The sequence below is a fragment of the Chaetura pelagica genome, unplaced genomic scaffold, assembly GCF_000747805.2.
Source record: "Chaetura pelagica isolate M959 unplaced genomic scaffold, ChaPel_1.0 scaffold13, whole genome shotgun sequence".
Classification (NCBI taxonomy): Eukaryota; Metazoa; Chordata; class Aves; order Apodiformes; family Apodidae; genus Chaetura; species Chaetura pelagica.
The window spans coordinates 2,668,200-2,692,022 of NW_009954543.1; the positions used below are offsets into that span (position 1 = coordinate 2,668,200).

Here is a 23,823-nt window from a genome sequence, read left to right on the forward strand (position 1 = left end):
ACGTAGCAATGGTGCTATAATTTTTTCCCCACCATTTTGTTTTTCAGCCATTATCAATAAATAGAGTGGTACAATTGGTAGTAAATCTTGTTTCTAGAATTGTCTTTTAAAGTCCCATGCTTTGTTTTTATACCATCTTTGGGTCTTTGCAGAAAGGGAACAAAGCAAATACATGTAAATGAAGACAAGAATCAAGAACTCACTTTAATCTTACACATACTATACAACCAATGAGTACAAGAACTTTAAGCAATACAAAAGTTACCTACATGTTTTTTGTCTTGTAAATGATGATAAATCAGAGATGACAGTTATTTATATTTGTTCCTTCTAAATCTTGTTTTGGAAGCAGCTTGTGAATTACTAGAACAAATTTCTGTTTGTTAATAAAATGTCAACGGGAATTCAAGGGAATAAATACAGAAGTTGTTTTGCTGGTTCTTGGAAGTTATGTTGTTTGCATCTTTAGAAATTATTCTCATATGCTCATGAATATCCCTAAGAGTCTAATTTATCCATTTATAATAAATATAGGTACCTCTCAAAATTGAAAGCCTAACAGACATGGAATTTCTAAATTTTGTAACTTTTTGTGTTCACTGAAAGAATTATTACAGAGGGATAGCTACAGATTTCTTCGAGGAGGTAAGTATGTTATGTCTTGAAATTCCATAATTATATAACTAGTTTAAGATTATAGTTTTGAGATTGTGCACTTTGTAACGAAGAATTTGAAATCCTCAAGTTAATGCAGGTTCCCCTCTTAAAGTGTAAGGCCAAGATTTTTTTCTAGTATCTTTCTGTATAATATTCTGAGATACAAATGTTATATCAGGAAAACACTTGGTGAACAATTATGTTAAAAATAACAAATAACTTTCAAGAGCTGGAAAGATACCACATTAGTTTGGCTTTCCCATTTTTATGCACATGTAGTGTTGTTCTTCTGGGAACATTCCTACAGTCTGATCTGCCAAGGGAGCCATTTAATGTCTGGTAACAAGTCTTGGCTCTCAAGAGACACCGCTGCCTTTACTCCAGATTTTGCCTGTTCTCAATATGCTCAGGCCATCTCATAAATAGTGAGGGTGTCTGTGGACAAAAGTTTAGGCTGGCATTTCACCAGCTTAGGCTGCATGTGAATTGATTATACTTCCCCCACTAACCATGTATTTGTCAAATGGATTACACTGACTTCCTAGTCTTTGAATATTTGGCAGAAAGGTCATCTTCTGAATTCTGTGCCAAGTTATCACAGTATTATACGTTGTAGGAAATGATTCCTGGATTAAACTATATCATACTGAAACAGAAATAAAGGAAACTTCTGAAATTTAGACTAGGTTAAATCTGGTTTTAATTCTACTTTATTCTGCCAGTTTTTTTGGGACTGTCCTATATATCAAGCAATGATGCAACTGTATCATTAAGCTTTGATTTTGAATTATATATACAGGTGACTAGGGAAAAATGCCTAGCATACTTTACTACACAGTTTCACATATTTGGTGTGAAAACTTGTTTATATTTAAATACATGTTTTGGGTGGAAGCAATGAAAAATAAATAACATGTAACTTAAAAAATAGGTAGAACTGGCCACTGCCAGTCTTGATATTCAAATTTGTCTCTGAATAATCTAGAATTCCTTTCTCCCCACTTTTTAAAACTGTGTCTGTAACAAGATATGCATCAATTCTGACAATGAATAAACAGCTATTTTTATTAAAAATAACAGGAATACATAATAAAAATTAATTTTGTCATTTCATATGGTAGTTTTTTAGCTCCATCAGATTAAATTGGTAGAATAATGATAAAATGATCAAGTGATTTTGTAAATGTTAAACTGAAGACACCTATAGCAATTCATCAATCAGGGTCAAAATCCATTTCCTTCCAGGATTTAGAGGCATTTCTTTTATATTGTTCAAGTTCCTAAAACAGAAACATAAATACATATTAATGTAATCTCCTAATTATTAAAAGTGGTAAGATAGATACATGTATTAGCCACCTAAATATTTAAAGCATGTACAAACATTTTTCACTGTAGAAAAAAATGTACTGTTTTTAAATTTTTAACAGAATTATACTGAAAGTGCTATAACATTTGCACATTTGCTCTCACAAAGGGAGATTTAAATTATTTTGGCCTAGATGCTTTCTAGGGTAGAACGCATTTTGGGTGAGGTCTTTGAAATTCAGTTTGAGAAACCAAGCTCCCTATGAACATACAGAAATGCAGAACTACCTGTGTTTTACAAACAGAATTCAGCATTACCCAACAGAAACTACTGTTTCACACACATGAAGTCAGGGCCTTTCAAAAAGCGAAATGGATTGATGATTCCTGATAAGAAACTAGAAGAACAAAGCCTATTTTTTCTTTTTCTTTAAGCACAGGACTGAAATGAACTGCTGTAAGCTTATACACCGCCAGTGGTGATAACCTAAGAGAGCTCACACACTACCTTAGAAACCCTTCCAGAACACAGGCTTGTCCAGTAAGCAGAAATATATTTTAAAGGAACTCAATGCATGTTTAGAAAATCAAAATGCCATATCTATTCAATCTATGGTACTCAGTATTTGTGGAACTATTATTAATCATTGCATGAGGTTTTTCAGGAAGGGTAATGACAGACAGTGATGCCACGCTTTTGTTTTTCAATTAGTAGCTTAAAATATTCTTTCAGGGGCTACTGTTTAGGAGACTGAAAAGTTAGCATCTGCATTTAAAATAAAATGCAAACCCAGTGTGGTAATTACAAATATGTATTGTCTAGTTTAGATTATTAAAAACAGAGGCCTAAACTGTGAAGCTATAAATAAAGCACGTTAGGAAAGATGGGGCAGTCTACATTAAGCTATACTTGACATCAGCAGAGCATTAGCACAGTAGACAAATGACCTTGTTTCAGTTAAAAATGCTACTGGGAATTTTGAAGCCTGTAATATCTAGCAACATTATCAAACAATAACTTAATCTTGTCAATTTTAGGTAGTGACACATACTTCTGGGAGTTATTTCTGAATATTTTTTCAGCAAGAATTAATTTGGAAAGCATTATGATTGCTTTTTGTTAGTTTAAGAATAAGGAGGCTTCCAATGTATTTGCAGGAAGCTAATACACTGAAGAGTTACTGTTAGACCTAACCAGGTACTGCTTGCAATACAAAAAAAGTCATCCTATCTTACTTAGATGAGAAAAAGAGGTAAACATAAACCAGTGATCAGTATAAATGCAGCAAAGACCCTCAAAAGTGGGCATGTGTTATGTATGATTACTATTCTGATCTTAATAAAAACTTAACAGAGTAAGGGAGGTTTCACCATAGATACATAGAACTGACAACAGTAACAAAATCCACACCTGATGGGTTTAGCAGAAGTATTAATTACTGATCCAGAGCACAGAGGGAAGAAGAAGAAAATACAGGGCACAGGAAAAAAAGAAATCATAATCTAAAAGTTGTATGGAAATAATAAATGGAATTTTCTTTCTCCCAGAAAATAACTTCAGCAGCTTTGTCAGCCGTGAAAATTTTCAGAAAGCACCACGGGTTTATAAGCAGTAAGAGGATTTTTAATTAGCGCATATTCTTCATGTCGCTTGCAGAATCTAGTTTGACAGCTAAGTGAGTAATTCACAGGTGACTGACACAGAACACATTATGTCTAGTCTAAATCTAGTAAGTTGCATTATGAAATACAACTGTAGTACTACGAAACTGTTCTGTCTCTAAGCCTCAGTATTTTCACTCGTCATTATTATTATGAAGTAATTATGATCTTGGAACATACTGAACTGTTGGAAACTTGCCCACAGTTAGGAACAGAAACAATACTGTGGTATTTTAAGAAGAATGTGTAACTGACGTGCTAAGTAAATAATTTCAGTTATAACAACTTTGACAAAGGTTACAGGAAGGGGTAAAATTAAGGCAATGAAGATTTTACATATGAAGACTATGATGTCTGGAGGTCACGTCTACAGGTGTTGTCTAAATAATTAGCCTTGCAAATTTATCATCTGACTAAACTGTTCCAATAGAGGTAGATAATTTAGCAGAATTTATTTTGCTGTAATTTTAGCTAGCTAGAAAGCATTCAGTGTAAAGGCAATACAAAACAATACAGGAATGCAAAGTATTGAACAGCATATATTAAAGCTATACAGCTATTCCCCCACATACAGAACAAAATTAGAGATACTTATTTTGGAGACATCTTGGTACGACTAACACTTAAACAACACTAAGTTAAGTTGAAGAAAAAAAGAGGTATTAAATGGGAGGATTTTAAAAGATTAAAAAAAAATCTTTAACAAATTCAGTGATTTAGGAGAAAAGATGCTGCCAGGGAAGTACTCTTCCTTAGTTTTAATGTAAAATAGAAGCTAAACTAAATCTGCCTAAGTCAGAAGTGTAATGGAAAAATACAGCTTAAAGATCATTCCAGAGACCCTTCTGAAAAAGGGTATCTTCCTGCTCACAAAGTCCTGTACTACAAACATAAGCAGAATTCTGGAATATGCTGTAACTATACAATAAGCTAAGAGATACTCTTACAAAACTGAAAAATATCCTACAAAAGAATATATCTCAAAGTGCTCCAAAATGCTGATGCTCACATTATGCTTTCCTTGTTTTCTGGGTGCCAAGTGTAAAGGGCACAGATCAGATTTACAAAGAATTAACAACGGCAATTTAAATACGCTTCCTATGCGCTCCAAGTGCTTTCAACTTTTAGTGCTGGCAACTTGTCCTAGATGTCTCAACACTGGCATAAAGTGGATTTTTATTTTTTTTTTAACCTTAGTGCTTCTGTACTTCTGTGTTTTTATAAATTGCACATCTGTCAAATGGGTAAGATCACACCTAATCTCATAAAGGGACTGGGAGGAAAGACTTAACTGATGTTTGTTACCACACATTCTCAGAGAAAAAAAAAATTAATACTTTTGTGTTCATTGAAGTGTCTGAATGGCAGGTTGAGAAATAAGGTACACAAAGAATAAAGATGATGAAAAGAAATACTGAACAATTGAAGAGAGACATCAGCAAAACAGTATATGATCATGTAATTAAAGACAATACTGTAATGTCTACAAACAAGAAGGAAAAATTAAGATTGTAGGAAAAGCCTTAATTGTTGCATTTCCTCAGTTCTGAGGGACTGATGGGACTTTCTTTTTCACGCAGTTTCATACTGAAAGTGCCCTCAACCTGGAACATGGTGAAAATAACTAAGTACTGAAATAAGGATTAAAAGTCTTACACACCAAACTTCAATAGGAAATTTAATAACAGTTCTCTAATGATGTTTTTTAAACTGGTTTAAAAAAAATACCTATTTGGACACGCTTTGCATGAAAACGAGAATTTTTTCTCGCCAGATGAGCCAACATCCTAAGTAACTATTTTTCCAAAGTATGAAAAGATGCCACTGCTCTGTTACCCATGTTAAGGTGCCTGCCATATTTCTCAGCCCAGTGACACTGGTGTGACGAAGGAGGTGCCTCACACAATATACAACCTTTTATTTTGTTGCATGAGATTGAAATTGTCCCCTGAAATTCTGCAATGTGGTCACAACAGAGAAGCATCTCTCCTTCTGTTGGCCAGCACAGTCCCAATCTCAGTCAGCTGCAGATCTGACACCGAGATGACTTCTATTTATCAGTCAACTGCAGATCTGACACCGAGATGACTTCTATTTGTGAATGACATGGTTAAGAAGATCACTCCTATTTTACAGGAAATAGGACTACGCTTCTTGTACTTTATGGCATTAGGCTTCAGCTAAAACTGGCATCAATCCCTAAATTAATACCTTTGTGTTACAAGGACCAGTCATTGTGAACTTTGGCATTGCATGACACTGAGTTCTTAAGTACCTGACTAGGAGGTTATCCAATTTTTTGAGTTCAAGGTTGGCTTTATCGTTTGCTTCAACCAATGAAGCTGTGGTCAAATGTCCAGATAAAAATGGTTCAAGCACCTATTTTGCATATTAACAATATCAGGTGTATCAGGACAGCTAAAATACAAAACAAAGAAAAACCTTTGAGAAGAAATCTAGAGTACTAACCTTCCTGGTAGAAAGCATTTCTAAAGGAAAAAAAACAGACACCCCTTCTGCTATCTCCCTGTCACAAACATTTAGTAGGATCTCCAAGGTGCTCACAGATGCAGGTGGTGTATGTGCAGCTCTAATCGGCAAGATTATTTTAAAAGATCTCACTCTTACTCAAGTTACATGTCTACCTAAAATTAAATTAAGGCAGCAGAGAAATAGAGATAAATGGATGGTAGGTTTGACATCTTGGTTACGCTTTACATGGGCTGTATGATGAGTTAACAGCAAGCCACGCATTAAAGGCCTAATAAATATGCAAAATTAATGTTTTTCTGGAATCTTGAAAGCCCTGCAAAGAGCACAAAATTCTAGTCATTCCCAAAGAGAATCTGCTAGTTGAGAAATAGATTAAAAATGTGAATTCCAAGAAGGTCCCTGGTGCTCTCTCTCTCAGACCTTAACTCCAGAAAATGAAAAAGCAGTACACAATTGCAACAGCACCGTTTGATTTAAACCTGCTTGTTTTATGTCTGTGGGGTAAGAGCTAGGAAAAGAATTTTGACAGAACATGGTTGAGAAAGATAAATGTGTTCTTTCTTCAACAAAAGCCCAATGACGGAGAGAGATAGCTTCAGACAGTTTTCCAGAGCAAAAAGGTCTAAGAACAGAGTGGCAGGTCTTGTACTTAACTGTGAAAATATTATGGAGACAAAACAATCTGGTCTAAAAGGTAACACTCTTGTGACAAGAGTGCTGATGAGCTGGACTCTAACTTCAACAGCCAAAAAGCATAGCAAAAAAATACTTAGCTGACAGCTCATACATGGGAGCAAGCCAGGCACTTTCTTGTTTCTGAACTTTTTTTAAAAAACCTGTTTTCTAATTTTAGACTTGAGAATTTAACCTTTTACTCAGCCACAGACTACAAACGCTAGCTGCAGAGAAACCCTTCGACCAAGGTTACAAAGTTAGAATTGATGTAATTGAACTTTACATTGCCAGTTATCATTGAGCAGTCCTGACCAAGACTGCAATATCAGTCGGGTATGCTAGTGCTTCTATCACACTCAGTGACAGGGGCTATGTTTTGTTTATGTTGCAAAGTTTCTGTGATTATTTTTCCTTTAAAGCTTATCTTTGAGATAAGAAAGCAAACCGGTTATCACCTAGAGTCCAAAGTGGTATATTAATTAACCGAAAGTAACCGAGAAAAATTGTCATATGCACTTAAATGATTTTAAAATATACACTGTGATCATATGAAACTATCCCATAATTTTATTACCAACAGGCTGCATATTAAACATCTTCATATACTCTTTCTTGTGCACAGTACATCTAATGAGACTCTGTAATGTCAGACTTATAATGCATTTAAAATGTTGCTTAAAAAATAAGATTTTTGTGCTACTTTTCCTATAACAGGGAAATCCAAAACCACCTCAAGAATCACTGCAACTACAGAGTTATTTTCTTTTAGATGTATAGTGCTATCTTGGTGCATTTCAAATTGAATGAAATTCTTGGAGTTTAAAACATTTGAATAATGTGCAAATAATCTTGTAATAATTGAACTTCGTGATAGAGAAGTTTAGGAAATAGCTGCTGATAACAAAAGTAATTTTCTCTTTAATGCTCAAATTACTTGTAGTAGTCCAACTAAAAGAAGCTACACTGGTTTGCATGCCCTTGAACAGATTAAGATTCTAAAAGCCTGTCTCCTTTGTTTAAAACCAGAAAATTAATGATTTACTGTATAATTTAATCAACATATGCCAGTATCTTCTTTTGCAAGCTGTAAGCATTATCTACAAATAACAAACCTAGTGCTCCATATAGTTTTTTTGAGATCTATAGATATACTGAATATGAGATTACATTATAAATTCCAAAAGCAATGTGCTTTTCAAATTTTAATGATTTCTAAGACTGCTCTTGATGTAACACAAATTCAGAACTGATGCCTACATTAACAGGATATTACAGGTAATGTGCAAGTTCAAAGACTGCAGGGGATTCTTGAAATTGCTTTATTCTTTTACATTATTAATGTATTTCTTTGGATCGGGCAACCACAGGTTTACTACCTTATGCAATCTAACTAAATTCTACAAAAAAGTGATAGCAGTAATAATCTAATCCTTTGCCTTTCTTTTACAAGCATGCAAAAATCTGCCACAGTATTTTAGGGTTAGTCGAAATTCACTGCAGTGCAATTCAATAAAACTGCCTTTCATCTTAAGAGTGGGGGTCTGTAGAAGCAGTTTAGATCTAGATGGGTGTGATCCATCATCTTAAAGCACTGTCAGAAAAATCTCCTTTAACCACAGTAACCCACAAAGAAGGTAAATGGTGTACAAGTAGCCCACATAGAAGCTGTGAAAATAAGAGTGGAAAGTTTCTCTAGAATTCTCTGTGTGTGAAACAAATTAATCTATGTGAAACAGAGTTTCCAGAATAAGTTCTTCCGCCAAACAGAAAAAAATCCTCAGTTCTTGGATTGATTTTAACAGGCCCACACAGTAATTCTACTCAGATGATGTTATTGTCTATAAGGCAATGTTCTGACCTTCACCTAGGCTGCCACAGAACTTTTTCATAAAATTAATCCAAAATAAATGTAGTGGGAAATGCAGAAACACTTCAAAATGAATAAGAAAAAAAAAAGAAGAAGAAAAAAAAAAGAAAAAAAGGAAAAAAAAAAAGACCCTTTCCTCACTAAAGGCCTTTCCTGGAATTGGAATTCAAGGGTGAACCCAAATGACTCTGTGGAGTGATTCTGTTCACTCTGTTTAAGATAAAATGTACATAGCCTATAAGCTCCAGTCAGAAATGTAATGATCTCAGTAGCTTTCCAATTCAAACAAAAGTTTTAAGGTGGAAGACAAAAAGAAAAAAAAAAAGGAAACAGCCCCCATTGTAAACCTTGATGCTGCTTCCTAGACTTCCTTCCAGTCAATACCCAAATGAGAGTACAGGAGGCAGAAATGAAGACGTTACTACTAAGAATGCTTCACAGTTTTGCTTCAATATTATTTTAGTGACGTAATTCTGGAAGAGAGCTAAAAAGAAAATCTGAATTATTCATTTCTAAAGAAACCACAGAGCATTGAGATCTAACAATGCTCTACCTGCTTAATCACAGAAGGATTTGGGTTGGAAGGGACCTTAAAGATCATTCAGATCCAACTCCCCTGCATGGGCGGGGACACCTCCCACTAGACCAGGTTGCTCAGAGCCCCATCCAACCTGGCCTTGAACACTTCCAGGGATGGGGCCTCCACAACTTCTCTGGGCAACATGTCTCAAAACCCTCACAGTGAAGAATTCCCTTATCCTAATGTTGAAGGGCAAGGAGGAGGGCAAGGATGGTTTGCAAAGAAAGGAAGTGGAAGGGCAAGGAGGGAAAACAAATAGGCTCAATTAGACCCTTTTCACAGGTGCAGAAGCAGAGGACTGGAGGTTCCTGGGCAGTGCCACCAGGCAGCAGGAGTAGGAAAAGGGACACAAGCAGCAACATCTGACACTTTGCTCTCTCAACAAGCAACACCTATGTTGGACAGGGGTAACATGCCGAGACAAATTCTTTGGAAAGTCATCCTTGCAAATGCTGCCATACAAATCCAGAGTGAGGATTTGATCCTGAAAATTATTCTGTCTGGGTGCACTGAAACAACCTGAAATGTCTACCAACACACCAAACTACTGCTGAAGTTCAAGTTATTTGAAGGCAAATGGGGGGCTACCTGCCTATTCTGCAATTAATTCAGCAATGCTGGTGGTTCTGGAACACCTGATTGAACAACAACTGGAGAACAACTACACACCTGCTTTTTCTGAGCTCTCATGACATCAACTTCATATTCAGCATATTGCGAATCCTGTGCAGGGTCCTTGGTATCCTGCAAATCGCAGAGACTCTAAAAGAAGAAATTATAAAGTAAGTTTTACCTCCTGTTCTTTTAACAAGAAAATGCCACTCTGGGTGTCTAATGGAAGTATTTTGCTTTTATTAAAAATACATTAAATCCCTGCATGTATGAAATAATTTTATGCTATTTGATACAGATTAGGTAAAATATACTATAGATAATCTTAGATTGGTAAAATGATGTGAAAGTAGTAATGCAGTTAGATCTTAAAGAAAATAAAATATTCCTAGTTCATAGTGATTTTCTATTCTCTCCTCAAAATGAAAATATCCTTTCTGGCCCATGAATTTGGGTTAAGGTTGCTCTTGCTAGAGCACTTAAAAATCATGACTGGAATTCAGTTCCAGTTAGCAGAACTGTTACTTCAATATCTGAAAAATGGATCATTATCTTTTTGTCAAACACCTGAAATTTCATTTACTAACCTTGAAGGAATTATAAGGAATTATATTAATTCAAAATAAGCAAATACACTAAAATAAAAAACCACTATCAAATATGATTTTTTTTATATGTTGTCCTGCAGATTTCTCTTTACACGTAACAAATGGAAAGTAGCAATAAGTGAGTCATACAAATGATGGGATAAAATACAGCAAAATTATAATGACTATTAGATGAGGTGATGAAAAAAGAAATTCATAATGCATAAAACCAGCTTTAAATTGTAAAGCATATTTTGGAAGCAAAACAGAAGACTGGGAATCTACTTGGGACATCTTATTGAATTAGACTGATACCTTAGAACACTGACAAGAGCCTGCAAGATAAGAAATTAGTACATTTCTCCAGCTGTTTCATGGGGAGCTTGGGAGTTTTGGCACAGAGCGATAGGGTAGATTTGCTTATTGTTTTTTAAAAGGCCATGCATACAGTCTTCATGTAAAGTAACAGTCCAGTATAGTTTTTGAAAAGTGAAGTTTAGTCTTTATGATGTTGGGGCACACTGAACTGAGAACAGCATCTTAGTGATAATTTCTTCTGGTCACAAACCACCTGAAATAATGTGTAGCCTTTGATATGTAGCAGTCAAGTGAGTAGGAAATGGTGAATTCAGACTCCTTCCTTCTCACCAAGAATGGAGATCCATAGTCTGAAAACTAGAAAAAAAGCCCAATTTGTGCACCATCATTTGAGAGACAGTTGCATGGCCCTGACCAACTTCCTTGCCTGCCCAGGTATGCTGTAGGGCAGGAAATAGAGAGGGATAAAAAACTGTGATACAGTCTAGTACAGCAGGAGAAAGCAGAAGCCTGTTTTTGCTCAGATCAAATAAAGAATTTTTCTTTCCTAACAACAGCAATTACTTTTCTTGAAAAGAAGTATTTGAGGGCTTGCCCCTTGGAACCAGAAGTTTCTGAAATATGTACAATATTTATCACTACCTAGGTGCCAAGGGATTCTAATTACCTTGCAAATCTAAACACTTCCTACAGCAAAATGACAGATTTTGACAAGGAACTCCTAACACAGTTGCCTCATGCAAAGACTCCCACCCTAAGGGAGCAAGGGTCAGTAGCATGACTATGGCTAGGAAGAGCTCTCATCTTGGAATGTCACTGTCATTTTAAGCATTAGGGGATATATCACCTTACCAAATTAAAAAAACCCTGAGTATAGCTTGTCTCTCATTATAATAAAAAGCAATGGTGCAGCTTTTGGACAAAACAGAAGGTTACATCAATACTTCCATTATTGTTAAATGTAGGAAGGTGTCTGAAGATGCAGAAGCTTAATAATCAAAACACCATGACACACAAATCTGTATCTTTTAGAAATGTATGAATTTAAAGAGGCTGGAAGAAACAGAACTGCAAAGTGACACTGAAATTCCAGTGACTGGACTTGAAGGAAAGCAGCTGTGCAGCATACGTGTAAATACATACCTTGGGAGGAAATGTTTTCTCAAACACTTTCTTCCACAGTTCCAGTGGTGTGTTTGCACGCAGCTTCCCAATGTCAGGATCAGAGGCAGGCGGTGGTCCTAAGGATTACAGCACAACACAAAGTAACACGACTACGTTGTCACAGCAACATAGGTAACAACAGATATTATCAAACCATTTTGGATAACAATCCATCTAATTTAATATTTTATCTTTACATTGAGAAGGTGAAAAAAGTTTGAACACTGATCTCCTACCCTGAAATGGGGTGAGTGGCATTGCATATTATATTTTCTTTCAGATCTAAGCTTGTTAGTGCTTTACTATTTGAAGTAGTCCCAATACTTTATTAACTACCTAACAAAACTGCACAAGTAATTAACAATAAGATAAATATTGAATCATAATTTTAAATTTTCTAAGCCATTATTTTCAATAAGCTGTTAAAACTGATGCTGTCGTGCTATAATTTAACTTTATTTTTTATTTGCTTACATTTTTTTTCTCATTTTCAAAGACAATTAAGAAAAACCAAAATAAACAGGAAATGTCCTAACCTATTTGGCTCAAGGAATCCAGGCCTGCTGGTATAAACAGAGGTTTGCTGTGATCCACTGATACAGACTTGCTAAACAGAACAAAGAAAACATATCAAGTGAGCATTTAGCAGTCAATAAAAAGCTAAGACTAGACTCTCACTGGGCTTTGCACACAAATACATTTAAATAAAAATCTGCTCAGTTCTAGTGGTGACCATGTTTCTAATCCATCAGGTTTAGGATCAAAATCAAGGACTTTTCAGTCTTAGGCAGCTGAGACACAGAAGTTAAAGTCCATAAACAAGAATATTACAGAGAATATATTTAAGAAGAAAAGTTTTGGTGATTAAAATATTTTTTACTTGTAGACTCTGGGCAAGACAGCTGATAATTGGACAATAATTATGTTACCTTTTATCATAGCCAAAGGCCAAGTGATTAATAAGAACACGAGCTTTCATCAGGAGAGCCTCAGATTTACTGGTAAACTGAATGTATCAGAAAAAAACCACAACAAAACACATTATGATTTTCCATCATTATTACATTATGTCATCTACATAGAGGATTTCAGATAGACCCTGCCTAATTTCTGACCTCAACAAATTTAGTAGGTGTAATAAATTTACTAGAATAAAACTCTCACCTTCCCTTTCCAAAACAAGTTTGTTTGTCACTGAATATATAGATCAAGAAAGGTTTGATGAAAAATAGAATAATTAAAGATTAAAGAATAAGTTTTAAAATATTGTGTCACAACTTTAGATGCATGCACATTAAGGACACAATTTTTTGCCCAAGACTAATGAGTTACTAATATTTTAAACTACATTAAAAATTATCCAGAATAACATAAACAATTAGAAATGTGATTAATAATTACAATTGTTCACACATAAAAGTAGCTTGTTAGTGGCAGAACTGGTACAAATTTATTAGAAAGCAGCTCCCAGAATATCTTCTCAAAAAGCATGCTTATTCCTATCTAAGGGCTTTTGTACCCTAACAGATTCACATCTTTGAGAAATAAGTCATATTTCTACTCTGGGAAATGAAGTTTATCCCGCTTATTTCAACAGAAATCAAGATTTAGTAGAGAAGGAGTTTTAGGCTCCTCCTAGTTCTTAATTTTTAATTATAATAATGCTTAAATACTTAAAAAAAAATAAAAAAGAATTGATCAAGACAGTTAACAACAGTTAGCAAAAGATCAATTCATGTGTCAAAGTACAAAGGCTGTACCATTTTACATGGATGCAAAAGGATGTGCTGTGATTACAATATAAAGCAAACATAAGGTGTTTGGTAATCAAAATAAGCCACTATTAGTATTAATTATTACTTAAATAATGGTTGATGCAATTAAATCTATCTTCTGATGTAGAGAAAGCCAAAGAGGCAGCTTTTTTGGATGTGAACCTGAGCATGCATGTTTCTGCCTTTACTGAGGAGATGATCTGCCAAGCTCTAATCAACTTATCTACCCACATAAATACTTAATTTGTCCTCATGGTTGGCAGTTCCTACTCATTACTGTTAAAAAAATCACTGCCTTCATTCTTCAACACTTTAAGTGTGATAATCTGGTATGCTTAAACTGCTGTGAAGATGAGCCTTTGGATGCAAATTTTTCAATCTGCTGAAGCCAGGTCACTGGACATAATTCACACTTCTACCAAAAAGGCCAGTTCTCTAATTCTGATATGATCACTTTTCCCCATCCTCCTTTCTTGTAACAAAAAACTACTGCCAGACATGCAGTAAACTCAATATGGGAACTGATCTGGCTAACAGATAATTATTTTTATTTAGTTTGCTAATACTGGGAATCATGTAGTTTGTTTGTTCACAAGGCAAATTCATCCATTCCCTGCCAGTGCCTGTCACCTGTTTGACAAATTATATTATTAAGAAAGCTACTGTAAAAGCAAATAAATCCCATTTACTCTAGTTTTACATTTCTATTTTTTTAAATGTTGTTTTGCAACATAAATGTTGCGCATTTTCTCTATCCTTAGTTAGAAAGTGATTATACACACCACTAATGATGCTCCATAATAATGTGAAATAAATCGAAGTGTCTTGCTTATTATTTTCCTCATTTCAGAGTCAAACTCCTGAAAAAGTTGATATTGGAACATATGTAAGAAAGAAAAAGCAAAATATAACAGCTAGAAGTTTTCATTTTTTGTATAAACTGCAATGCACTTAGGCTACAATATATGAGGCTTTCAGCTGTCAGCATAATTATATCTTAAGACAGAATCAGTAACAGCCTACTCTGAAAAGAAATGTCACAATTTCCCTTTGTTTCTTTTTTACAGAGGAAGCCTAATTCAGGCAATATGTTAGTCCAGAAAAAGTTCCTTAATCAGGACTGTATATTCCATTTCCAATTAATTTGTTTATGTTTTAATTTTTTAGAAGTAGAACTAATGCCTACTAGAAAAATAAGGTTGTGAAAATATTTAATTTTCAGTAAATCTTTGGGTATATGCTCTCTAATACCTGCAAGATTTTAAAGGTGCATAGAAACACCTTTTCAACAATGTTTCTTTAGTAGAAACTCACACAGATGGCCTTCCCTGGCTAAAGTGGGTGAAAACCTGATCCCAGTGAAGCCTGCAGGCATCTGTGCCTAGACCCCAATGGAAACAGGCTGTTATTCTGTGCTTATTACATGAGAGACACTGAGTTTTAAAGAGGTCATGGCTCAGCATAAAGCCTCAGTATGAAAGAAGGAACAGTACTTCATTAATAAAGAATTAGGCAACTCAAAGAGTCAGGCAAATATCCATGCAGTATGCAGTCAGAGAAACACAGGCTGCCAGCACGGCAGCTAAAAATCAAACATACTGTTCCAGTTTCTCATTATCAAGTGCTGCTTGAAAATTGAGTTTGTTTGGATTTTTAATATCCTGGGAGAGAGTCCAGCTGTACTACATTTCTTTCCTCTCTCCCCTAAAATATGCAATTAACCACTTGTCTCTAAAAACTTAAGTACTTTAAAAAAAAGTTTCAGACTGAAATGATAGTTTACTGTTTGTGCTGCCGCAACTACCAAAAAATCTGCCCAGCTGACTTAAAAGATGCCCCTCTTTCACTGCCATGAACTTACAGCCACTCTCAGAAGGAACACATTTTTCTCATTATAAAAGAAGGTCATCAACCTGATGGTTTTTTGCTCCCCATTTTGGTCTGCAGCAACTTGTATCTCAACATTTCCCAAGTACATAATTTTTTGAGTGCTTTGTGAAGCAGTGGCAGCCTTCCATAATGCTGTTAGATGGAAAGTTTTTTTTTTTTGTGGTAGAAGGCTGACAGGCCTTGTCGTTTTTTTTACTAATATTTGGTTTATTCAATTATTAGTATTATTTTACCAAGATTTTAGTATATAGGAACTCTACCAGGAATCTTTTAGTTATTAAAAAAAAAATTATTAAGTATTACTTACATGAAAAACATCATATTTGCTTCCAATTATCACCAAAGGTATTGGAAAAGGGTCAACTAACTCATAATCCTATTAAACAGATAGATGGCAGTTAAGCAGTGTAAACAACCTGTCCAAGATTGTCCAAATTAGAACAACTGAAAGGGGTAAAATTCATTCACAGAGGACAAGGTCTATTTTTTCAAAACCTGAAGTAGATTAATAAACTTTACTGCAATATCCATACCATATTCTACAGTTTTATTGTTTTCTTCATAAATGGTCAGGAAATATTACTGGCATAAAAGGGTTCTTACACCATAATACTTTGGCTCCAGCATTAGATGGTAAGGGAAGAGAGGAAAAACTCCACATGTTCACAAAACAACTGCCAGACTGGAGAATGGCTGGAGAGCAGTCCTGAGGAGAAGGACTTGGGGGTGGTAGCAGATGAGACGCTTAACATGAGCTGCCAGTGTGTGCTCACAGCCCAGAGAGCAACTGCATCTCAGGCTGAAGCAAAAGAAGTGTGGCCAGCAGGACCAGGGAGGTGATTCTGCCCCTCTACTCTGCTCTGGTGAGAGCCCACCTGGAATCTTGTGTACAGCTCTGGTGCCCTCAGCACAAGAAAGATATAGACCTGTTGGAGAGGGTCTGAAGAAAGGCCACCGAGATGATCAAAGGCCTGGAGCACCTCTGCTATGAAGACAGACAGAGAGTTGGGGCTGTTCAGCCTGGAGAAGAGAAGTCTCTGGGGAGACTTTATAGTGGCCTTCCAGTTCCTGAAGGGGCTACAGGAAAGCTGGGGAGGGGCTTTTCACCAGGAAAGGCAGTGATAGGACAAGGGGTAATGGTTTTAAACTGAAAGAGGGGAGATTTAGGTTAGACGTGAAGAAGAAATTCTTCACCATGAAGGTAGTAAGGTGCTGGAATAGGTTGCCCAGGGAGGTTGTAGAAGCCCTCTCCCTAGGGGGAATATAGAACTTAAAATAAATTAGTTTTAGTTTCCTAACTAATACAAAATTAATTCAGGGTAACATCAGAAGCAATAAAACTGGCCTACTGAGTCATATTAATCTTTTGACTATGGAATTAAATTTTCACTATGTAGGTGCATCCAGCTTTTTTAGACAAGGTTTGGAGTTGATGTATTTATGCTTTATAAGAATATTCAATAATTTCTATCTAGGCCAATAGAATGTATCTAATCCTTAAAAAAAACCCTTAAGAGCCTTATCAATTCCTGTTTATCATAAAAATATGTTTAGCTATAAAAAGGCAAATAAAAATCTGCATAAACTAGCATTTGCTTTGACTATAAAAGACAGTATTTCCTCCCACAAAATTGACATGATTTTTTCTTGAACAATGATGAAAGTTTGAAGAGAACTGAGGAATAACATAACATTTTGTTTGCATCTTTTCTGGTTTTGGTAACGAAGGCTGAATAGAAATTCTAGTTTAGAAGGTATAATTGTGTTCCCTAAACGGCAAGTATAACAAGTCTTCTTAACAATTAATGGCATAATTCTTTTTACTTATAGAAAAAAGCTTGCAGTTTTCTAATATGCAAGCCCCTATATTTAAGCTTGACACTGTGATGATGATTTATTGCCAAGTCTGCTTGCAGGCATTTTTTTTTATGAATTTCCTTCTTGAAAAGTAAAACCCAAAATCATAATTCAGCAGATCTCATACCCGATACTCTGAATCTAAAGAGTGCTGCATATGTTGCTTTTTCAAAAAATGTAAGTTACCTTAAAAATTTTGAGCTATATAAGCATTTGCTGTATTGCAGCATTTTATAGACGTTCCAGTAACTAGAGTTATGTGCCAAGTCTCTGAATTGTTGAATACTTATTTATGCATTATATACACACAACATTTGCAGAGGTTTAATGCACAATGACTTTTCATTTCTATTGCGCATAATCTAGTTTAGCTTTTCCACAGATTTAGTTAGCAATTATGTTTAAAGGACTGATGTTAACATTTCTGAAACTTTATAATTTAATTAGTTGTCAGATTATCAAAAGGCATTGAGTTTGTGATAGACATTTAAATAAATGCAAAGTATATAGTAATGTTGATGGCTGTTATAACTATATTCTTTGCTTAAATTTGTACCTTCAGCTAGTCTCTTGCTAGATGACTTTTGTACATTCTAGTTTTCATCTTCATTTTAAAAAGATGAGGGGGGGAAAAAACCAAACTGCTACTCTAAAACTATTTCTTTTGATTAGTGTAACATGCCATAACAATCACATTAGATATCTAACAAAAAGATATAAGAAACCTTCTTTCCTTGTTTCTGCTCTTATTGAATTTTTATTAAATTGCTATAATTTTCCAGTGAACAGGTTCATCTACATCAAATGGATTTTCAGTCATGCATAAAAATCTAAAAGAGTTGTTTATGATTTTCAAAAGCATTATCTTTAACTGTATGAAGGCCTGTGACATCTGGAGAAAATATTAGAAGAACTTACCGGATGATCCTTCTGCAGATTGTTTTGCATCCTCTGTTTCATTTCAGTAGCTACTTTAGGATTTGTCTTTTCTAGTTTGGTCAAAATTTTGTTCACATGGTTCCTGGTGACCTGCAGAAGTTTCTCCATAGTAGTCCAGAGTTCATTAGGTTTGGACAAATCCAATACAAGAACTACAGAAAATGACCTATCAAGAAGGCATGATTTGATCAAATTCTTAGCACATGAGACAAGTAACATTTTAATCAACCACCATACCTGTGAAAATACAAATGCTAAGATAGAAATAAATGTGACAACAAAGAGCTCTTTTAAGGATATGCTGAGCTCTGAAGAAACCTTTCCTCTGTCTTTTGTTCAGAACTATTACTTTGGCAACTTTCTATCAGAGGTTTTGCGGATTATATGTATCAAACTTTCTTTCCAAAGACAGTAAATTATTCAAATATCTTGAGCTCATATAGCTCCTTCCTTTCTGTATGACTGGGCATCTCATAATTCCACAATCCCAGGTGAAGCAATGTTAGCAAACAGTTAGGATCTTTCCTAACCATTAGTGTTCTATACTTCTGTTATGCTTTTGTAATAAAAAAAACGGTTAAGGGAAATAATCTGTGCCACAGACTGTGCTAATTAGATTGAACCTCAAATGAGCATATGAGAAAGTCTTCTGAAAGACGAACGGAAGTCAAAATACTCAAGACATAGTTAGCAATTACCAGGCTTTCAAAGGCAGAGTCTCTTCTCCTAATACTCCATTAAATTGCAACTGTAAAGAAGAACATGGCAAATGTAGCCATTTGGATGCATGCAATCATTCTTTCACATGCCATCCTGACTTGAAAAAGGAGATTCCAGAACAGAGTGGTATTAGAAAAACTAGAAAGCAAAGTCGATGTCCAATTTCACTTGAAATGCTATGGGGAAAAAAAATCTGCTAAAAAGTCTTTGTGAAACTAGATTCAGTTTGTGGAGCTTTAAAGAAAGGGAATTGCTTAACACAGATAAAGAAAACCAGAGAAAAGTACTTAAATTTAAGTTGAAATGCTAGAATTTTTGGGTAGTATGTTAAATATTGCCTTAGGACACAAAAGGTCTTAGAGAACAATGTTGCTATCCTATCAAAGAATCTTAACGTCATCCACGTGAGAAGATTCCTTATCAGTAAAAAGGGAAGACAAGACCAATGGAGGAAGGTGGTGCTCACATAAGTTCAATGAGGCAATAACTGAAAAATTATAGTTGAATTTTTGCCCTAAAGCTCTTCTAGAAACAAAAATCCTTCCACGCCAGAAGTGTTGTGTTTCTTGTTTTACTTGCGGATTAGTCTCTGAATGGCATTATCTGAGTAGCCCCTACAGCAGCAAATCACCTGATAAAAATAATATTCTTTTTCTCTTCCCCACAAAAGTTAAAGCCTGCTACAAAATAAACAAACCAATGGATCAAAATACAAAATTTATCTTTCAATCTTTTCCTCTCTTTCCACTTACAACTTCATCTTCCCTACCCAGAACTTTAAATGTATCCCCCATCACTTTCTCATTTATTCTTCAAACTCTTCATGCATTTCTTCTTCCCATACTATTCAATCACTTTCCTATTTCCTTTTGTCTTGAAATAATTTCAATAGTTTTAGTCCCTCTCAAAAACATCCACTGTCTTGCATGATCTTCACATTACATGGTCACTTCACTTCAAAAGAATCCAGCGATTTTTTTTTCTCAACTTTTTTGTCTTGTTTTTCACCCTAAAATACTGCCCCTCACAGAGAAAGCATCCATTTTTGAATACAGAAGGAGGAAGACAGATTATTTTTTTTTTGCCCCAAAGTTGCTTTTTCTGCTCTTTCAATGAGCGTAAAGACACTACTACTCTTTTTCTGTATTTCTTGTTTGACTTAAGGCCAACCCATTTCCTGCATGTTATGGCTTTTTTTTGGTCAGAGCTAGATAAGAACTTGGCTTATTAAGAGAGAACCACCCAAAGAAAGTTCAGAGAATTAGTGGTATTACCATGATTTTTAGAAAAATTCGTAAATGTCCTCTCTTACGTTTTGAAGGGGTTTACCACAACAAAAGGTCTAGAGATTTACTTTTGTTTGAGGGAAAGCTGAAATTAACTTCGGAATTGTAATATTAATCACTTACCTTACATTGTTGCTAGTGATTGGTATTCGAATCAGTTCCATTAATGAGGTTCCACCACCTAGTTCCCAAAAATGAGCTACATCTTTAGGCTGTAAAAGAGTTAGAAATGTCTGCTTCCATGCAACACCAAGAAAAGAGCTTCATCTGATAAACTGGCTTTTCATGCAAGTCACTCATAACATCTCAATAGTATTTTCTAAAAAACCAAACCCAACACCCTTCCCCCCATATTAAAGAAATCCCATACAACACTTAGGAAAGACTCCTGGCATGCCTATGACTGACCTGATAAATGACTACAGTAGAGTAAAAAAGTCAGGAAGCAGCATGATTAATGATAAACATTAAAAAATCAGGTTCTTTTCCCTTTCTTTTTGTTTATGGCACTTCAAGACTAATCCTTTTTGAGAAGTCTGCAACTGGAAAAGTAATGAATCTTCACCTTTGAATTTAGTTTCTGGGAAAAGTTTTGAGTGATTTTTATCTTTCAGACAGTCAGATTTTTCACTCCCTGATTCAGTAATAGAAACAGCAATTACCTGCAGCAATAATTATTGCTGCTGTGCAGTGTTGTGCTGTAACAGGAATGGGTTTGGTATTTCTGTTAACATATTCTGCACTGCAAAGTTTAGTGATATGGACACATAACCCAAAAATTTAATTATGCTTTAACACCCTCTGAGATGATTGCTTCTGTCATAAAACTGATTTTAAAGTATCTTCATCCGTTTGTACTCATTTCGCATTCTAAAGACAAAGTTAAAGGCATGCACCCTGTATTACAATGGGAAAATAAAAGTACTAGAACATGACAAACAAGGTAGTTTTTATAGATGAATCTTACTGCTTTGTGCTATACTTTGCTCTCTGGACTAGTCTTGTTTCAGCGAGAGGGAAAAACATGCTACAGATTAAAATACAAAATTAAGCTAGCTAATTCAAATAAAATTCTATTTTAAACCCCTTTTTATTGCACAAACAAGAAGCTAGAAATTCTTAAGATTCCTATACATAAAAATATACACACATCTATTATTTTTATGTGTGTATATACATATCCCTCTTGTAAACTATATTTTCTGTATACTCACTGTATTGTGTCTCTTTGCCCTTCTTCCAAAAGTATATTCCAGGGCTAATGTTGGCTTTGGACTCTCTTCCCTAGGTAAGGAAAAAATAACTTCATTTTGTCAAGATCTTCTAAATAAAGAAAGTTAATTCTACAGTTACTAAATTGTATTTATCTATCAGTTCAGCATTTGGCTGAGAAACAGCAGTACAGAGAGGACACTTTAAGACAACAGGTCTCAGTTGCTAAAGACAGGGGAATTAACAGCACCTGTGTGAAGAGATGGCCATTTAAGCTCTCTAATTCTGGAGAAGGACTGAAGGGGTCAAATGACAGGTAGTAATGAAAGTGACCAACTGGCCACAGGAGACAACATCTGTATACATACATTATGAAGTATCACACAATAAAACTATTTATGTAAAATTCTAATCTGTGGTTGAAAACTACTCTTAAAAATTTAGCACATACCTCTCCAGACACCTCAGCATAATAGTGGTCTTTCCCTGGAAATGAAAAACAAAGAACAACCCTACTGTACTGTCATTAAAGCATAAAAGTTGTATTGCTAAAAGAAACTCACTCATTTGACATTCCAATAATAAAGTACTGGAAAAGCACAAACTCATGTAATTGTCTGTAGCCTTATAGTGGAAACTTCACTGCCAGCTTTCTGTCAGAATCAAGTTACACTATCATTATTTTAATTACAAACTAATAGAGATGATAAACACAGTAATAGGAATAGTGCGCTTAAAATTAGACATTAGTGATCAACCTGACCAACTTTCTTTAACTGTTTAATAGAATTAAATTAATAACACATGTATGTATTGTTTGGTTTCCACTGGAACAAATTATTACTGATGAGATGGAAGTAAAAAGAATGCTTAAAATGCATACAGTAAATGTTGTTGCACTGTTGAAATTCAAACACTGAGTTCCATGGCACACTGAAGGGGCTCACACTGCTACAGTCTATTCCTGTGTCACTTGCTATTTCAAATATCACTGAATTTCAGGTAAATCTGAAAAGTAACTGTATTTTCTCTGAAAAGGTATTTTACAAATTGCTGATAAAGAGCTTGCACATACACCAATCCTTCTAAAATAAAAACTGTATTCTAAAAAAATACGATTCACTTGGTCAAAAAAAATCTCTGTATTTACTTTACAAGTAAATGATAACAGAAAAAAAAATATTGAAAATCCTAGTGGCCAAACTTAGGGGACAATGCATTATAACAACAGTAAGCAGGTGGAACAATGAGTTTGCAATTACTGATAAGGCACTTTCAAACAGGCCAGGCATAATACAGACATAATTCAAAGCAGGCTTTGCCTTTGTCAAGGCTTCTGTGTACAACAAAACTGTAGACTTCTGTCTACAACTCTAATTGGATTGTTAACTAGTTAAACCTTTACGAGGGAAAATTTGTCATGTCAAACAATTAAAGAGTAGAACTATTTCTAGCAGTTACTTTTACAAAAATTAATTAAGCCAAACCTCAAAGAGTTATCATCAATAACAATGGTTGAAGTTTGGACTCTCCAAACCATAAACTTGAGCTTTTGAATTGTAATAATGTCTAACTGGTCCACACTCAGTGGAATGCCCACTCTCAGGCAGGATCAGAACATGACATATTTTGCCCTCAGAAGAATTAAGCAGACCTTAATATCTGAAAATGAGATACTTTCCCTGAGACAAACTATGTTTGAAAAGCACAGAATCATATAGTATTATTATCATATAGAGTTACCCCGTTTTTGTTTCCCATAAATAATACTGATTTTTCCAAAACTTCCACGTGCTTGCCAGTGTCATCAGGGTTTTCTCTCTTCTCTACTTCAGCCACAGCAAGATCCCATAAAGTATCACTAGTTGGAAAAACAAAGTAAGAGCATCGTAAGGGAAAAAAGAACGTAGCCTAGACTGTAAATCCTGAAAATATAAACATGAATAAATGAAGGACATCGCATTATATTTTTTTTTTTTTTTTTTTTTTTTTTTTTTCTTCACACCACATGCCCTCTGCTTGACAAAGTACTTCTAACAAAGCCAAGTTGAGCACAACTCCTCAGGGAACCCCAGCAGTGATTCGTGGCACACGCTGAGGAAACACCCGCTGTGAGCAGGTCTGAGCACCATTCCCAGGTTTTCCATCGAACTTCCCACCGCACCCTGCGGGCAGGCGAGCGGTCCCGGCACCGGGGGCTCCCGGACACCGGCAGCGGAGC

General features: G+C 35.2%; 1 protein-coding gene across 1 annotated transcript in view; it reads right to left on the reverse strand.

Annotated features, from left to right (window-relative positions):
• Positions 1 to 1,871: 1,871 nt before the first annotated feature.
• Positions 1,872 to 23,823, reverse strand: part of DYNC2LI1 (dynein, cytoplasmic 2, light intermediate chain 1) — a 23,624-nt gene continuing 1,672 nt past the window's right edge. Inside the window, exons 2-13 of the mRNA XM_010004945.1 lie at positions 23,346 to 23,463; positions 22,054 to 22,088; positions 21,605 to 21,674; positions 20,514 to 20,602; positions 18,364 to 18,550; positions 15,896 to 15,964; positions 14,481 to 14,558; positions 12,853 to 12,929; positions 12,460 to 12,530; positions 11,903 to 12,000; positions 9,912 to 10,004; positions 1,872 to 1,937 (exon numbers count right to left, since the gene is read on the reverse strand). Coding sequence (XP_010003247.1) covers positions 1,872 to 1,937; positions 9,912 to 10,004; positions 11,903 to 12,000; positions 12,460 to 12,530; positions 12,853 to 12,929; positions 14,481 to 14,558; positions 15,896 to 15,964; positions 18,364 to 18,550; positions 20,514 to 20,602; positions 21,605 to 21,674; positions 22,054 to 22,088; positions 23,346 to 23,463 — 1,051 coding nt within the window. The remainder of the gene's footprint in view (positions 1,938 to 9,911; positions 10,005 to 11,902; positions 12,001 to 12,459; positions 12,531 to 12,852; positions 12,930 to 14,480; positions 14,559 to 15,895; positions 15,965 to 18,363; positions 18,551 to 20,513; positions 20,603 to 21,604; positions 21,675 to 22,053; positions 22,089 to 23,345; positions 23,464 to 23,823) is intronic.